Source organism: Thermobia domestica, chromosome 10 (assembly GCF_964235325.1).
Source record: "Thermobia domestica chromosome 10, izTheDome1.hap1.1, whole genome shotgun sequence".
Lineage (NCBI taxonomy): Eukaryota > Metazoa > Arthropoda > Insecta > Zygentoma > Lepismatidae > Thermobia > Thermobia domestica.
Genome location: NC_137463.1, coordinates 258,533,146 through 258,551,349, shown reverse-complemented (window position 1 = coordinate 258,551,349; position 18,204 = coordinate 258,533,146). Strand labels below are relative to the sequence as shown.

Below are 18,204 nucleotides of genomic sequence, written 5' to 3'. Positions count from 1 at the left end.
GCACTCGTTATTATACATTCGCCATTAAGAACTAACTAACTAACTCTATGGCCTATGGAACCCGCAGGTTCAGTGCCGCGTTCACAAAAGCTCTCCACTGACTTCTATCCTTAGCTAACTGCATCCAGTTTCTACTTTGTATTACAATCTCTGCGAGATCCATCTTAATATTGTCCTCCCATCTGCGCCTAGGTCTTCCTAATGGTCGTTTTCCGATTGGTCTTCCAGTCAAGACTTTGAAAGCGTTTCTTTCTTCCATTCTAGCTACATGACCTGCCCACCTAATCCTCCTAGACTTGACGACCCTAACAATGTTGGGTAAACCGTATAAACTATGTAGTTCCTCGTTATGAAGTTTCCGCCATTCCCCATTCTCGTTCCTTTTGGGCCCGAATATTCTTCTCAGGATCCTGTTCTCAAATACTTTCAGTCTATGTTCTTCCCTCAGAGTAAGTGACCATGTTTCGCAACCATACAGAACAACAGGCATGATTATCGTTTTATATATTTTAAGCTTCAAATTCTTCGACAGAATTCGCGACGACAAGGGATTTTGAACCGAATAGTAACACAAATTCCCTGCTTTTAGTCGGCATTTAATTTATTCGTGAATATGATTTTCATCTGTTAATATTGATCCTAAATATTTGAAAGTATCCACTTTATCAAAAGTATTATTTAATATTTTAACGCCTCCACAATTTGCCGTATTACGGTCCCGACGCATATTCACCATTAAGACAAAAAGAAAATCAAATTGCAAAATAATTACCATAGAGCTTCTTAATGTAAGTTCTTAAGACTCCAATGTAAAATTTCCATACACATAGAAAGAAGAAAAACATATTCAAAGATGTCTATTCAATTCCTCAGCCTTTGATAAACTCACAGACTACTCGACAAATCTATTACCATTAGAATAGTGAAGAAATGAAGAAAATAATATCATATACAGTGAAACCTCCCTTAACGGACACCTCTCAATAACGGACACCTCTATAATACGGACAGATTTTTTGTCCCGGCAAAAATATATGTTCTCTTACGGAAAAAACCCTCCCTTTTACGGACACTCTCAGATACGGACGCGGACAGTCCTTTTCCTCCCAAACGTTTGAATAACCTCTTCATAACGGACAGGAATTGTTCTCGGTTCTGCGATATATTACAGTATACAGAAAAGTCTTTTCCCCATAAGTGTATCTCTCATGAGTCCAGACCTGGTGAACCATCAAACAGAACAGCTGAACTTGAGTTTTTTCCGCAATAAACTGCTTTCTGGCGGAAATCCTAGAAAATTTTCAATGAGCAATAACACTCATGCAGGGTTAGTCGTAAGGTCAGGAATTCTGTGCGTAAGATCTTCCCTTCCCTAACAAATTTAATCCTTTTCGTCTGGACCTTGCATCTTTACCGACAATTTCATAAATAACAAAACAAACATTGTTTGTTTTACAATAACATTTTCAACGAGCAATGTTACCTCTCTTACTTTTTTGGAAAAGAAACATTTTTCTTTAACTCATGATACTGGAACAAGTCGGGGTTGGTGTTTTCCCGGCTTCCTTTTTCATTTTCTCTAAAAGGATATTCTTTGTGATTGGGCCTGGGTCAATAAATATATGCATCCCCAATAGCTTGCCTTTTCATCCTTTGTGTCAAGGAAGATGCAGCGCCAGTACACAAACACACACATACATGTTTCTTCTGCAATCGTACTGAGGATTTTTAGAGGACACTTGCTAATGAGTTTTATTACCGTTGTAGAGGAAAAGGCAAGCTTTGCCTTTTTCGTTAAACATTGAACAGCAATAATAGGCTATGATTTAATAGAAATGAATTTCTCCTTCATCCCTCCCAGTAATTCAAATTTGTACTAAATAAAACTATTTTCATATTGAATTTTACGTATTTACGCCCATACATAATGTATTTACTGCAATTACTGCATACAACTATCCTTACGAGAAATTAAATTTCTGTAACCTCTCTATAACGGACACCTCTCAGTAACGGACAAAACTTCATGTCCCATTGGTGTCCGCTATTGAGAGGTTTCACTGTATTGAGATCAGAAGACTCTCGATTCAGCCTTTCTGCTCTCATTTTTCCCTGGACACTTTGCAGTCGGTGACGTCACTTGGAGGTATCGAAAAGGATGTTATAAAATAGAGGATCTGCCCATAATACAAGATCGTGACGATATACGTACCGCAAGACGAGGTTACTTTGCACACGATATAAGGAATTTTAAAGAAAATCACATGTAACAGAAACGTATTGATTTAGAACATTTTGTTTTAAACATATGATAGCTAGACATGTGTGGAAAACATTCGTATAAATTCATTAGTAAACATTCAGTATGACCATAGTTATTGAAATATAAACTTTGCTGCAAAGTAACCCCATAGTTGGGGTTACTTTGTACAACATATAAAAAACTATGTTAACATACGAATATAACGTTTCTGTGCAATGTTTTCCCTTCAGTATTTATACATTTTACTTTCTACACAAAACTGCATACAGTTTACAAATATTGATATTAGAATGAGGGTATTAGTATCGATGCTTAGTATGAATTGCCAATATTTGTGAAGAAAATTACGTATTTTCTGGTACCGGCACAGGAACTACATTCTAATAGTTCAGCATATGTCCCACACAAATGCCAACTCAGGAAGAGAAAAGAAATCCCCGTGAACTGATTTGCCTGGGTTATTCCTTATACAGTGAAACCTGTCAACTTGGCCACCTCTCTAAGTTGACCACCTGCTTATCTTGGCCTAGTTCGTTTTGAACCTGCATTTTCCCATAAGACATTCGTTACTTACTACTCTATAAGTTGGCCATCTGTCTATCTTGGAAGTTGGCCACACTGAAGCAATGTTTACCCTATGATGATAATGATAAGTTTACCTGCGTATCTTGGCCACCAAAATACAGTTTTGTTATTTTTCTTAACTCTTTCGAATTCCCATATGAGAGGCAGATGTTCTGTATTTGTGACTGGACACAAAGAAGCATAGTTTCGCACGATTTGTTCTTGGAGGTCAATGGCCAGAAGACTACCCTGATAAAAGGGTGGTGAAGGAAGATGTGAATAAGAAAAAGCACGTACAGGAATTCAGGAAATGGTTGTACGTATTTGTTTACCCTGTCTATTTTGGTAAAATCATTAGCTATATCAGCTCCTCTCATCAGTGGGGAGCTTTAGTAATGCCGGAAAATTCTCAAGGTTAAAACTAACCATCTCAATTATCAACTATTGGCACCTGTCGGCTTGTAAAAAGATAGTGGAGTTTTTGAGATATGAATTCCCTCAAGATTTTCTCAAAACATCTTTTGCTCCGAGGGAAACACTTCTAGCTCATTAACAAGAGGTAGTTAACTACAATATTAAAATGTGCATATCTGACAAAAGGAATAAAGCAAATATGTCTAGAATGAACCACCATTCAGTAACAGCTGAAAAGAAGTCATATAAATTGCATATAAATTTCTCAATTTATAACTTAGCTTTTCTTGTTTTCAATCTGAATAACTCAGTGTGCTATAATATCAATTTCAATAAACTACGCTTCTATTTCATGGTTGTTTTTGTTATTGTGTTTTTAATCCGAATAATCCAATGTACCAGACTAGTTTTCAGGAAGAGAAAGGTATACACATATATTAAACATACTATAGTAATATTTTCTAGTACTGTATATTTTTATGATTACTCTATATGCATTATTTATAAGTAGCCGTTGTGTCACTGCTTATTAAAATTTTACAATCAAGTAATACTAGAAATCCTATTCTAAAAATACATAAATCACACTTATTTTCTGTAAGTTGACCACCTGTCTAAGTTGGCCACTTTTCGATGGAACCAATGGTGGCCAACATAGACGGGTTTCACTGTACCCAAGAATATCACCCTAACCGTAATTAGTGGAAAATTTATGGGGTTTGAGACTTTCAGGTTGAAGTTCACCCAAATTGCATGATTTCTTTGTCAAAAAAATCTAATGCTAGTCATTCCTATGCGTATAAGCTGCAAGCCTTTCCAAAAGTCTAGTTATTTCTAAAAAATAAATAAATAAATAAATAAAAACGCCGAAGCATTTGTGGATGAAGCTTCTCTCAAACTACTCTTCTGCATCCGCCACTGTTCATAATTTATTTTACAATAAGAAATTCATTCGGCGTCTACCTAAATAGGAAATTTACCTAAATTCAGAATGCAGGAGGTTCCAGTAGTAATAATTTCCTATCTAAGAGATATTTTTGACGTGTGTAAAGTAACTCTCATTAGAGGCTGAAACCGCCTTCTTCCAGTTTTACTTTTTTTTTATGACTTTAAAACGTTTCACATTTCAATTTCAAATATTGCATCAAAGTCTCATTACATACAGTAGTATTCTACGAAACTGACTTAACTTTGACGGAAATTCTTGTGGGTGATACCTTTCAAATTTTGTCGGCCTTTACACTGACTGCTTTTCATACCTCTACAACAACAAACCCTCCCGGTAATTATAACTGACGTTAACCGCCAAAATTATAGCCAAAATACAGTTAGATGTTCAATCTTACGGCGGCAGTTGAAACTTCTTCTTTTCTGTTTATTGTTTTGCAGGCAAAAGACTGTGAAACTCTTTTCATATTTTGTGCAAAGTAACCCCCGGTGTGCAAAATAACCCCGTCTTACGGTATCCTATGATTAGTGATTTTCTTACCTGTGAAAGATTATTTCGGATAATTTCTTCTCACTTCTATTTGTACCCCACACGTACAGCATGTAACCATTGTATAATATAAATCTCAAGCAACAACTAATAAATAAAAATAAATAAAAATAAACGACAGACACACTACTGAAGATCGCAATGTTTTGATCTAACATATATGGCGGAAACGAGAGTAGCCAATCAGACGTGCCAATGCTGGGTTGTTTCTGGCTTCATTTAGTTAATAGGATGAAGATACATATGGGCATATCTTCTGTTTTATAACATCCTTGGATATCGCAAGGTATCGTTCAAGAGAACAAGTGAAATAATGTATACGCAATTATGCTGGTTGATATACTGTTTGAAGATTGCTTTCCCCACATGACGTCAGTGGCAGGCACCAATCAGAAAGCTAAACGAACTGAGGCTACCTGTTATTATATATATACCGTAAGACGGGGTTACTTTGCACAAAATATGAAAAGAGTTTCACAGTCCTCTGTCTGCAAAACCATGAACAGAAAAGAGGAAGTTTCAACTGCCACCGTAAGATAGAACATCTAACTGTATTTTTGCTATAATGTTGGCGGTTAACATCAGTTCTAATTACCGAGAGGGTTTATTGTTGAAGAGGTATGAAAAGCAGTCACTGAAAAGACCGCCAAAATTTGAAAAATATCACGTACCAGAAGTCTCGTTAAGTCAGTTTCGTAGAATACTACTGTGTATAATGGGACTTTGATGTAATGAAATTGAAATGTGAAACGTTTTAAAGTCATAAAAAAAGTAAAACTGGGAAAAGGCAATTTCAGCCTCCACTCGGGGTTACTTTGCACAATACCGCTTAGATAGGAAATTGTTACTACTGGAACCTTCTGTATTCTAAATTTAGGTAAATTTCCTATTTAGGAAGATGCCGGAATGAATTTCTTGTTGGCAAATAAAGTATGAACCGTGGCGGATCCAGAAAAGTAGTTTGAGAGAGGCTTTACTCACAAAGACTTCTTCTTCTTCTTCTTTTTAGAAATCACTAGACTTTTTTGGGAGGGGGGCTTGCAGCTTATATGCATAGGAATGACTAACATTAGATTTCCCAAAAAAGAAATCTTGCAATTTGGGTAGGTTTCAGCCTGAAAGTCCAAAATTCCGTAAACCTCGATTGGGATGATATTCTCGGGCATAAGGAATAACCAAGACAAATCAGTTCACGGGATTTTTTTTCTGTTCCTGAGTTGGCATTTTTGTGGGACATGTGCTACACTATTAGAATACGGCTCCTGTGCCGGTACCAGAAAATAAAAAAATTAATTTTCAAATATCGATAATTCAAACTAAGTACTGATACCGGTATCACCATTCTAATATCAATATTTGTAGACTGTATGCAGTTTTATGTAAGAAGTGAAATAAATAAATATCGAAAGGAAAACATTGCACAGAAACATTATGTTCGTATGTTGAACATACTTTTCCGTATGTGGTGCAAAGTATCCTCACCTATGTGGCTACTTTGCACATAGCTATGGTCAATAATTAGTTTTTGGATTAGTTTTCATGAATGTTTGCTAATGAACTTGGGTAATAGTATACATGAGACCGCCCTTGTTTTCGGTGCTCCAGGAATGTTTTCCTTATATATCTAGTTATTATGGGCGGTATTCAGAGAGAATTCGTTAATCGAAGGTTAGTCACAGACTAGTTAGTAATAATACTAACTCTTTATTAAGGAAGGTGCACTTTTTGGTATTCAGAGTCTACTTTGAGTACAACTAAAAAGATGATTTGAGTATGATTAACTTATAGAACCCCAATGCATCGGTGAGTAAAATAAATGTGGCAACTACGGAAAAGTAGATGAGCGCATGCGTAGTCTGTAAAAATGAAAACACATGAATTACGAAATACGAAATGTTGTGTCGCACGCTAAACCGTGGGTAAAAGATTATTCTCTGCTCTAGATTAATTTGTCACATGTGATTAACTTCGTCCAATATTACGTCCTAATAAGAGACTCTGAATACGATTTTGATAACCATCCGTTAGTCAACCCCGTAGTATGGTGTTAATCATACGTCAGTACGACTCTGCATAAGGCCCTTTATATTTAAAATACAGTGTTCTAAATTATTACGTCTGTAAGTTATATGCGATTTTCTTTAAAATGGCTTAAATCTTCTTCAAAGTAACCCCGTCTTACGTTATCTTGTTTTGAGATTATATCGTTGCTGAGTAAGCCAACTGTGGTGAGAAAAATATACTACAATGGACTCTATTTATAGGACTACCAATCAGTTTCCTAGAATTACTTTTTTCTTTCATTTACGCAGTTCATTTTCTTACTAAGAAACTTCGCTATCTAAAGCAAGGTTTGTGGTTGACAACTCGAGATATCGCTTGGAAGTAATATCTTCAGCAAGTGAAGTCATTAACATAAACTACTTGGTTAATATAGTTGAAGTTACAAGAAGTGATGTCAACAACCGGTTCTATATTAAGGTTCCCAACAGTTACAGTTTGGGCGGAGTTAACCAGGAATTTTTATGTGCACCGGGATGCTTAAGAGGACTCATCACTGCGAAATTAAAGTACCGCTAATTTTACAGTAATTATACGATATCTTCAAATAGATAAAAGATAATCGAAAAGTGAAACAAGACCTCTCTAGATAATGTTATTTTGCGTGAGATACCGTTATCACGACTCATTTATCTGCTTTCGATTTCCAGCCATTTAGAAAAGCGGCATTTATTTTCGCGTTTCTAAATAATTGCAAACGGAAAGCTACTGGGTGACTCGTGATAACGGTACATCATGCAAAATAATATTGTCTAGGGAGGTCTTGATCCAATTTTTGATTATCTTTTATCTATTTGATAATATCATATAATTACTGTAAAATTAGCGGTATTTTAATTTCGCAGTGATAGAGACTCTTAAAATCCAGACATTCAATCTTTCACCTCTTGAATAATGAATATACGTTACGTTAGTTACAAAAATAATTAATAAACAAGAATTTTAGGAATGATCTAAAAAATGCATCAAAAGATTACAATCTTGCCCAATAATTAGTTTTTGGATCAGGGGCCACAAAATTTTTGAACGGCCCCTAAATCGAGTTTTCGTATTTTCTACGGAATAACCACATCATACTAAGTTAAAGTGATAGTTTAGGTTTGGCTACACTATATATAGTTCTCTAGATATAAGGCTTAGAAGAAAATTTTCGATTGAAATATATTGGATCTTTTGATCCAAAAATAAAGTGCAAGTTTGTAAGTATCGTAATCACAAATCTCAGGAAAAGCACTGATATAAAAATTGAGCTGATGCGAGGATGACTGATCTTCCCAGCAACAGTAATTGTAAGAAAGTGATTAACTGAGGAAAGCAATGATTCATGTTCCTGTTTTCTCCGTGTATATACATTTCCTTGTCTTCTTTGGACTTTTACTTTGCATACTTTGCATGAAGTTTTGTTATCCTTTTCTATCCTATAACTACGATCCTGAATATATTTTGAGTGAAACATGCCATAACTGAAAGTATTAGAGAGTGTGTGTCTGTGTGTAGGTGTGCGTGTGTGTGATTATGATAAGAATACTTTTGTGAATAAGCTAATCTCTTAACAGAAAACATGTCAGCGATTCACTCAACTGCCAATAGATGGCACTAAACAAAGTGTTACTCTACATCTTTAGCAGTATGAACTATACGTCTAAGCAATTCAATTTCCAGATATAATAAAAACTCATCAACTATATCTTTATTTAAAAGGATATTAATCAACATTTTCTTGAGGCACCACTAATTTGTGCCACCAAAATTATTCTCCTGTATTTTCTTCTCTGTTTCTAAGATTTATCTCTTTTCATTTTCTTTTGTTTAGTTATAATATTCTTCTATATATTATGTATATGTTGATTTCTATTTGCTATTCTTTAATGCGGTAGCTGCCAACCTTTTCGCTGACGAGACACTGCACAAAACAGTCATGGCATTGTAGAACACTTGCTTGTTTTTTTATTATTATAATAATGTAAATTATTAATAGTGCAAGACTAAAAAATTTCTATAAAGTAGTGAGTATGTAATACTGAGTGTTGCTGCTACAGGTGACTGGTGCAGTACGTCTCAAAATTGATTTCACCTAATTGTTAAATTTTTCACGATTTTTAACTTCTTACATATCGCGACACACCGATGGAGAACCACTGCTCTAATAAATATATTAACTGGTTAAGTGTAAAACAATGCAAAGTGACTTAACTAAGCCATTCAAAGTACGAGTTAATAAGTAATACATTTTAAAAGCTGGTTCGGACAAACCAGTGCGAATTGGCTGAATGATATAAATTGAATACAATGAATTAAACCCAGTGACGTAACTAGGTGGGGCAAACGGAGCTTGTGCCCCGGGTGCCGGATTGGGAGGGCGCAAAATTGGACAAATATTTGGGGGAGCGTTTTGGTTTGGTTGGTCAGGGGACGGTAAGGCGAGTTCCTGCGTATTTGCGTCGCTGATCCCACCTGACGAAATACTCGTACATGTTCGTGTAAAGTTGTCCTCTATTAACGTCAGGAAGTTATTTGTTGTTTTCAAACAAATGTAATTAGCAGTTGGAAAAAGGGGAGCTGCACACAAGACGATCTAATGTTCCTGGTATCGGAACTATAAGAGCTCGTTAAAAAGTAATGGCAACGTTGTTACAATTGAGGGGCTTAGTGGAAAAGAGCGTCTCACATTTGAATGTTTTAAGGAAACAGAAGCTTTTGGGTTGCAACTGACAAAAGTTTTACTATAGAAGAAAGGTACATAAATACAACAACACACATTAGAGGAAAGTATGATATGTTTCAGAAAAAAAAAAATCATCATTCATTGCACTTATCTTTCAGAAGAAATAAACATAAGATATGCATATGATCAATGTTCCGAAACCAATGAGAGCTTTCTATATTGAAGGATCAAAATGAAAGTTCCAATAAGCGAATATTGGATTTATACCAATGTTCATGTTCATGTCAACTGTTACTATTAGTCACTGTGTAACCAATAAGAACATGTTGACTATTAGTCAACTAACGCAACAATCAACTAATAGTAACGTGTTAACTGTTAACTATTAGGCTCAGGCATTAACAGACAGCAACATAGTCAGTGATATTGCAACAGCGCAAACTTAACAAAAGTTTAGTATTGTCAGATATGGAGATCAAAGAGTACTAAACAACAATTAAACATGTTAGTTTTAGTAAAACTGTTCTTTATTGTGAATAGAATACTCAACAAAACTTTTATTGTATTACTAGCTGGACCTGCGCTCTCTACACAGCACATCATTCGCATATGAGCATAAATATCCTTCTCATTCCTCACAACATTGGTACTTGTTCCTTTACAGACACAAGTGAAAGACGTGCTTGATTTTAAAAAAATCGGCAAGGGATATCATAAAGGGGAGATTTTTCAATTATTTTTCTCAATATCTCGCACCGTTTGCAAGATTTGAGCCTACTTCCGATTGGAGTTTCTAATTCATGCATGGCCAGTGTTTTTTTTCTTCTTGCATGCAGTATGTAATAAGAAAATACATTACATATACAATTAATTATAATGGCAGTTATATATGGTGTTCATTGTGCAAAACATTCCAAAAATAAAGATTCATCTTAGACTGGAGAAATAGTTGTCCTTCCTTTTTCATTATTATTTGGCCATGAAACCAACGTCTGAAACATATGCAACCCCTATATACAACAATGTGGTATTGGAATGTATAACGCGTAGGATATGATGCTTTAGTTTTTTTTTTTTTTTAATTTCAATGCTTTCAGTGTACCCTAAAAATGTAATAAAGAAATAATGGCCATGTTTCTTAAATATTCAATTAGAACTGAACAATCTACGCAAAATTTCCAATCGATCAGTTAAAACGTCATCTTACTGGAGCCTGTAGTTTCCGAGATCTCATTGTCGAAAGGATTGACCACAAACATATAAACGTACACAACATATAGTTTAAAGGAACTCGGAAGATGGAAGCACAATTCACACGCATAGATTTTGGAGAAGGTTTATTAAAATACAAAGGCTTTGAACAATAATTTTATATCATAAACTTTGTGAAAAAGTTCTAGTTAACTGATTTATTTAAAGTATACATACTTAAAGTGTTTGTCTCTGTTAAACGTGAAATCACACAACCATAAATGAAAGATTTGAAAGCCAAAGTTATATGTTGAAGCTCAGGCGCTTTTAGTTGCTATTGTAGCATTTTAATAGATAGATATAAAATTACTAATTCGTAATTTCATATATAAAATAAAGTAGTGTAGCCCAAAAGGTAGCGTGTCGGCCAATTTGAAACTTTGGCCCCGAGGGAACTTTCAAAAATCGCCTAATCCGCTACTTCTGGCCAGGGGCGTAATTACTATGGCGCGAAACACCGCAATGCAGGGAGGGGGGGCGACACTTCCAGGAGGGCCCACCACCCTGAAAACTGAAATAAATGTTCAGAATTCTGTGTTTAACCTAGTAAAGCTTTTAATTGTGAAATATAAGACATTGGCGTCTAGCTTTTCAAAACTTATTACTACGTATTTGTTGATTTTGATGCTCCCTGTCTCTGTCAGTTTTGTTTAGAGGTCGTTCTCAAAATTCAAATTAATAATAATAATAATAATAAAACTGCGTGAGAAGCACAATGGGCCAAAATAGATTAAGTAATCTAGCACTGCTCTCAATAAATGCGGACGAAGTTGAGAAAATGGATCTACGGGAGTTAGTAAAGGATTTTGCTGAGAGGAAAGGAAGAAGGAAACCATTAAATTAATTCCTGCCACTCTTCACTAAAACTGTCACTGACTGCAAAAAGGTAAGTCCATCTTCCATTCTGAAGCTTATTGAATAAATTATATGTATAAAAAAAGTGGTTTCCATTTATAAATATTTAGGCCTAATAGTTGCATGTATTTAACTCATTATTCACAGATACAGTTAAGTATGGTTATTTATTATATTATCTATCATTCCACAAAAATATTTTGTCGATAGGGGCCCTAGGTATTCTCTTGCGGGGGGGACATAAAACGTAGTTACGCCACTGCTTGTAGCCCAATCTCGCAACACTGTATAGAAGGCGTCGTACATTGTCAGCATGTATTTGTAGATGTCCCACAATGACCAGTGATGCCAAGCCATGGGAAAAATCACATTTCGTGGGATTTTTTTGGCATTAATTTCTCCAATAGGGATAAAGGGAATTTTCGTAGAAATTGATAGCTTATAGGATTTTTCAAACATTTACTTCATCAATGCGAACAAAATTCTCTATGGACGAACAGTAGACTACTGAGTCTTCACTAAACGTGACATCAAGGCTTATTGTCAAATACATACTATTATGGAAGTGATTTAGCAGTTACTTGAGAATCTGGACCTTATTAACAGCTCTGGTATTAAAAAAAAAAGAAAAAAAGAAAGAGAGAAATAACCATCTTCCAAAACGTTCCACACGAAATTATTGAGAAATGAAGTTTATCTTATCTAGTTTCGCTACGCTCCGTCGAAGAGTACGACACAAATTCGTGTTGCAAGTACTAATTTCTAACAACATAATGCGCTTATATTTGTCTACATTTTCAGTTCCTTCTCTTAATTACTTATTCATAAAGTGATTAACATAGAAGGTCCGAATTTACTCATATATTGAAAAAAGTGAGTGACAGTCAATAGCTTTACTTTTCATATTTAATAAATAGGGCAACCCAAAAGCATATATATATATATATATATATATATATATATATATATATATATATATATATATATATATATATATATATAAAACATAATGGCATTTTACACATAGGGTTGGTACCTTGAACGTGGTTGTGGTTGTCTAAGGGTCCAGAAGAAACTAATTTTAAAAGCCTAATAAAGCATAATTTTAGAAAATAAAGCATAAAGCACAAGGGCGTCATTTCAGATTTCGCTTGAGGGGGCAAGAGCACCGTCGACATAAGAAGACTTTCACGTTTTGTACTAGTATATTAGTAGTCAATCGATTAAAGTATATGTATCACTCAAACTCTTGGGGGAGGGGGCAATTGCCCCCTCCTGTTCTCCCTAAATGACGCCCCTGATAAAGCATAATTTAAAATATATAGGACAATTCTTGGAAAATTATGTTTAACTGCAAGTTTAACATACTGTATTAATATTTTTTTAAACCAGTACTTACAATACAAAATCTTTGAGAACATAACAATGCAACAATGAAAAGTTTATTTTTATTTCTGTAAACTTCGGTGTAATCCTTTGATGTGGAGAAATGAAAAAAAAAAAAAAGAAAACTTTCCGCCAACAATGAATAGTACACAAGAACTTCAATATATATTGTTATGTGTACCTCTTGAACTTGAGCACTTTCTGTTAGGGATGCGCACGAGACGAGTCGACACAGGATTTTCCTGACAAAATTCGAGTCGAGACACGGCTCTTCTAATACATTTTTCGAGTCGAGACATCACTTTTACAGCACATTTTCGAGACGAGACAGCCACAAATCTTGTTTCGTGCGCATCCCTACTTTCTGTACTTTTATGGTGGCATCTTTTACTTCCCCTTTCTGTATATACTGTATGAACCTGGCGCACACAAGTGATAAAAAAAACTGACTTAAGTAAAGCATATCTCCTTGCAGTGCATTAAATAGAAAGTTCATTAAATATGGAAGAAACGGGTTGCATAAAATATTAATAAATAGATCAAGATATTTAGAATATTTAATATATAGTATTATACATTACACCGATTAATGTAAAACAATGATTGAAATTAACAATAAAGCATAATTTGGAAAAAATAAAGCACAATTAAACAAAAAAAAATAAAGCATAATATGGGTTGCTCCATTAATAAATTTTGAAAATTTTGTAGAGTGTGGGAAATTTAAAACCAAAAATGGGGGATTTCTGACTCTGGGGATGGGATTTTGAAACGTTTCAGGTTGGCATCACTGATAGTGGCTGCTATATTGCATGGATGATGACGTCTCTTGTGTCGTAGTTGCTTCCCACGAAGTGGTTACTTCATCTTCACGGAAAGATCATCACGAAGTCCCTGACAACATTATTGTGCAGTGCGCCTACGTACCACTCCAATCTTGAGCCACACACGTTGTTAAGAGGCATCATCACTGCGAAATTAAAATACCGCTAATTTTACAGTAATTATGTGATATCTTCAAATAGATAAAAGTTAATCGAAAAGTGGAACAAGACCTCCCTAGACAATATTATTTTGCGTGAGATACCGTTATCATGACTCATTTATCTGCTTTCGATTTCCAGCCATTTAGAAAATCGGCATTTATTTTCGCGTTTCTAAATAACTCCAAACGGAAAGCTACTAGGTGACTCGTGATAGCGGTACCTCATGCAAAATAACATCGTCTAGGGAGGTCTTGATCCACTTTTCGATTATGTTTTATCTATTTGAAGATATCACATAATTACTGTAAATTTAGCGGTATTTTAATATCGCAGTGATAGGGACTCTTAATCTTTCCGAAACATAATTTTTAAGGCACTTCCACTTTCCTCCTCTATTTTATAGCATTGCTTATCTCAATAGCACACACTTGTTACCACTCGCTATACTTTATCGCCACACATTCGATTATCAGCTACGGAACTCTTGTAGAGCTGGACACCGCCTCTGGCATGAGAACAATGTTGCTATAACTTGTTATCTAACCTCTATATAATTTAGTTCTAGTACAATTCACTCGTATGATGAAGGGTATTTGGCTCAGAGGACGTTTTAATTTATTTTCTTACAAATCAAAATCGTTACAAATTATGATTTACGTACTTACCCCAGTATCGCTTGCAATATATCCTATTATCCCGATCTTCCTTCCAGCTACTTCAACAACTATGGATTTATTGTATTTCTTCTGGAAACTTGGCTCCAGGGAATCATCAATATTTGCCACGACAATTGGACAATTAATTTGATCCATGTAGGGAACAACTCCAGGTACATTGTCATCGAATTCATGATTGCCTAGCGTCTGAAAAAAGTAAAAGAGAAATCTTATTGTAAATGTGAATTCTGATTAATGAATGTAAATATACAAGCAAAGAAATAAAATTGAATATTTCAGTTTAATATCTCGCGGTTATGCCGTGTAAAATTTTAATGGAAAGCTGCAATGAAGACAGGAGAGGAACCTCAAGAAAATCAACGCATACGATGTTTGTCTACTCAAAGCCCATTGGGCGTGAGCTAGGATCGAACTATGGATCCCATGTACAAACGCTGAACGCTCTACCACTAACCCATTGCTCCCCCCAAATAAACGATGGCGATGTGATATAGTAGAACTGTCACGTAGACACTAAAGCAGTGATCGGCAAACCGTGGCTCATATGCTCTACACAAGGAATAATTCCTGACTTGGGATATTACAAAATCAGAGAATCAATGACATGGATTAGGTTACAATCGGTTTAAAATAATGGGTCAAGAAACAAATTCTTGAATTTTCCCAAAATGGTCTTGATTCCTGAATTCGACGATGGCGCAAATGTGTTCAAAATCATAGAGATTACATTAAACAATAGTTTTGTAGGTATAACTAAGCTAACCGTATTATCTCCAAATATTCTAAATAGGTAGGTATTATAGATATGCTATTTTCTTTAAGTGATTGGAAATCTAATTCTACCCTTATATTTTCCTTATTTGATTTTTTGAATAAGGGATATATGCATTTATACAAGGGTGCAGTGCAAGAGGGAGTAGAACATTATAGGGTGTATATAAAATTTACAGTCTAGTTCCATCAATGCCAAACTAGGATTAAAACAAAACTCTCTTTCTTAGTGCAAGCGATAATAGGTATAACCGAATATATCCTTTTGTCTTCTAAATTCTGAATTCATATCTTTTGTGTTTGTTTATTTTATTTTCGTAGCGCAAAATTTTGGTCAAAATTTACTTTATCAAGTTTTAAGTCTGGATTTTTTTTTTTTTTTTTTTTTTTTAGGACCCTTCCACAGTTTCAGTCATTATCAGTCCCGTTTCGACTGGGAAGTCAAGAGTCTTGTACCGGTAGTTTGGTGTTTGCAACCTTCTCCACAGAGGATGACAGATAACAGAGTTGAAAGCCTTGAGTTGTTATGAAAGATGTCTTGAAAACATTCTGGAGCAAAATTTGAGTTCTGCTTTTCGGTGTACAAATGTTTTACTGATTGTTAGATACACATCTGTTCTAGCCCGGTATCAACCAAACAGGGATATGTATATGAGAAACTCATGGTCTTAAGGAAAGCAAATCATAAAACTCCAGTAAGAAGATTATATTCTTCTTGTTATTATACATATTCTTATTGTCACTTATTATTTATTTTCATTTTTTAAATAAAAATGAGTTTTTACTTAACGAGAATAAACGTAAATAAAACTCAATATATGACTCTTAGTTTAAGACAAGTGCCTGTTGAAAATAGCTCAACGTCTGTAAAGTTCTTGAGTATTTTTATTGACAATAAATTGTCATGGGAACAGCATTATTTTTAATTATGCCGTATTTCTGGTTGACTTTCAAGGATATATTTGTTGAGGTAATTGAAAAACAAAACATGCTCCTGATAACTATGTTAGAGTACAGAAGAAGACCATCAGAATAGTTTTAAATTAACACAGGTTAGCTCATGAAAAATTACATTTTTAAGTTTTACGTCCCACGTTTGTGGCAGCTAAGCTAAAGGAGACGGCGATGATAAGAAATAAATGAAACGATGGAATGAAAAAAGTGGTAGGAAACGGGAGAACCTCGAGAAAACCAACAAAGACGGTATTTGTCCACCACAAAGCTCACTTGGCACGTGCTGAGATCGAACCAAGGACCCATACAACAGAGGTGAGCGCTCTATCACTGAGTCACCGCGGCCCATAGGTTACCTCATTGCAGACCCTTGTTTATTAATCTTAAGACCATGACAATGGTTAACTTATACATTTATACAATCTCCTATAGGTATATATAAAGCAAATCTTCATAGTTTACAAATTAGGCAAGAGATCCACTTGTGTAACACCAGGAAAAACAAACATATAAATGTTACATATTAACAACTATCCAAACCGTTAAATAGTTATGTATAATAAGTTGCCTGCAGCGCTAACAAAAAAAAAAAAAAAAACTTAAAGTTAGATTTAAGGGTAAAGTGTTCAAACAGGAATATTTTGAAATCTATTCAATGATTTTGTTAATAATTATCCGTAATATGTTATGACGATAATAATGTCTGTTCTCTTTAGTTCCGAAATATGGTCACTTACTTTGAGAGAAGAATGTAGACTGAAAATATTTGAGAACAAGATCCTGAAACGAATATTCAGACCCAAGAGGAACGGGAATGGGGAATGGCAGAAATTTCATAACGAAGAATTGCATAATCTATACCGCTTATCAAACATTGTTAGGGGTCATCAAATCTAGGAGGCTCAGGTAGGCAGGTTATGTAGCCAGAATGGAAGAAAGTAGGAACGATTTCAAAGTTTTAACTGGAAGTCCAATCGGGAAACGACCATTCGGAAGGCCTAGGCGCAGATGGGAGGACAATATTTAGATGTATCTCTCAGAACTAGGAATACAAAGTAGAAACTGAATCCAATTGGCTAAAGAGAGAAGTCAGTGGAGAGCTTTTGTGAACGCGACATTGAACCTCCTTGTTCCATAGGCCATACATAGAGTTAGTTAGTTAATCTCAGACACTTGTCTTAAATTTTAAATATATTTTATTATTCATTCATATTTAAGTTATGTATCACTAATTCCATTTATTATGATGTTTTCCATTGCTTAATGACAATAAAATTCGTTATTATTATTATTATTATTATTATTATTATTATTATTATTATTATTATTATTATTATTATTATTATTATTATTATTATTATTATTATTTAATTTGAGAAAGTAAAATGGTATCGAAATAAATTATTTTGATTCATCTAACTTGAAAGTTTGTAATGAATAGACCGTAGCCCTTTGTTTACCAATTCTAAAAATTTCAACAGTATTACAAAATCTTTACTTTTACGTCCCATGGTTATGCCGGTTAGGCTAAAGGAGACGGTGATGATGAGAGATGAGTGAAATGGTGGAATGAAGAAAGTGGGAGGAAACAGGAGAACCCTGAGAAAACCCACGAGCACGATGTTTGTCCACCACAAAATCCACAAGGCGCGAGCTGGGATCGAACCAGGGACCCCAAGCACCGGAGGTGAACGCTCGACCACTGAGCCACCGCGCCCCCTTCAACAGTACTTCAATTGCAATAGAAATATGACTAATAATGACGTCCTATTTTAATATACTAGATTTAGAAATACAGAACGACTGTTTTTCCCCATATTATCACGAATATTCCACGAAAATGTTAAGAATGCGTTGTT

General features: G+C 34.9%; 1 protein-coding gene across 1 annotated transcript in view; it reads right to left on the bottom strand.

The window, feature by feature from the left end:
• LOC145663170 (apyrase-like) overlaps window positions 1-18,204 on the bottom strand; it is an 89,146-nt gene that overhangs the window by 33,226 nt on the left and 37,716 nt on the right. Inside the window, exon 2 of the mRNA XM_081729499.1 lies at window positions 14,609-14,806. Within this exon, the coding sequence (XP_081585625.1) occupies window positions 14,609-14,806 (198 nt within the window). The remainder of the gene's footprint in view (window positions 1-14,608; window positions 14,807-18,204) is intronic.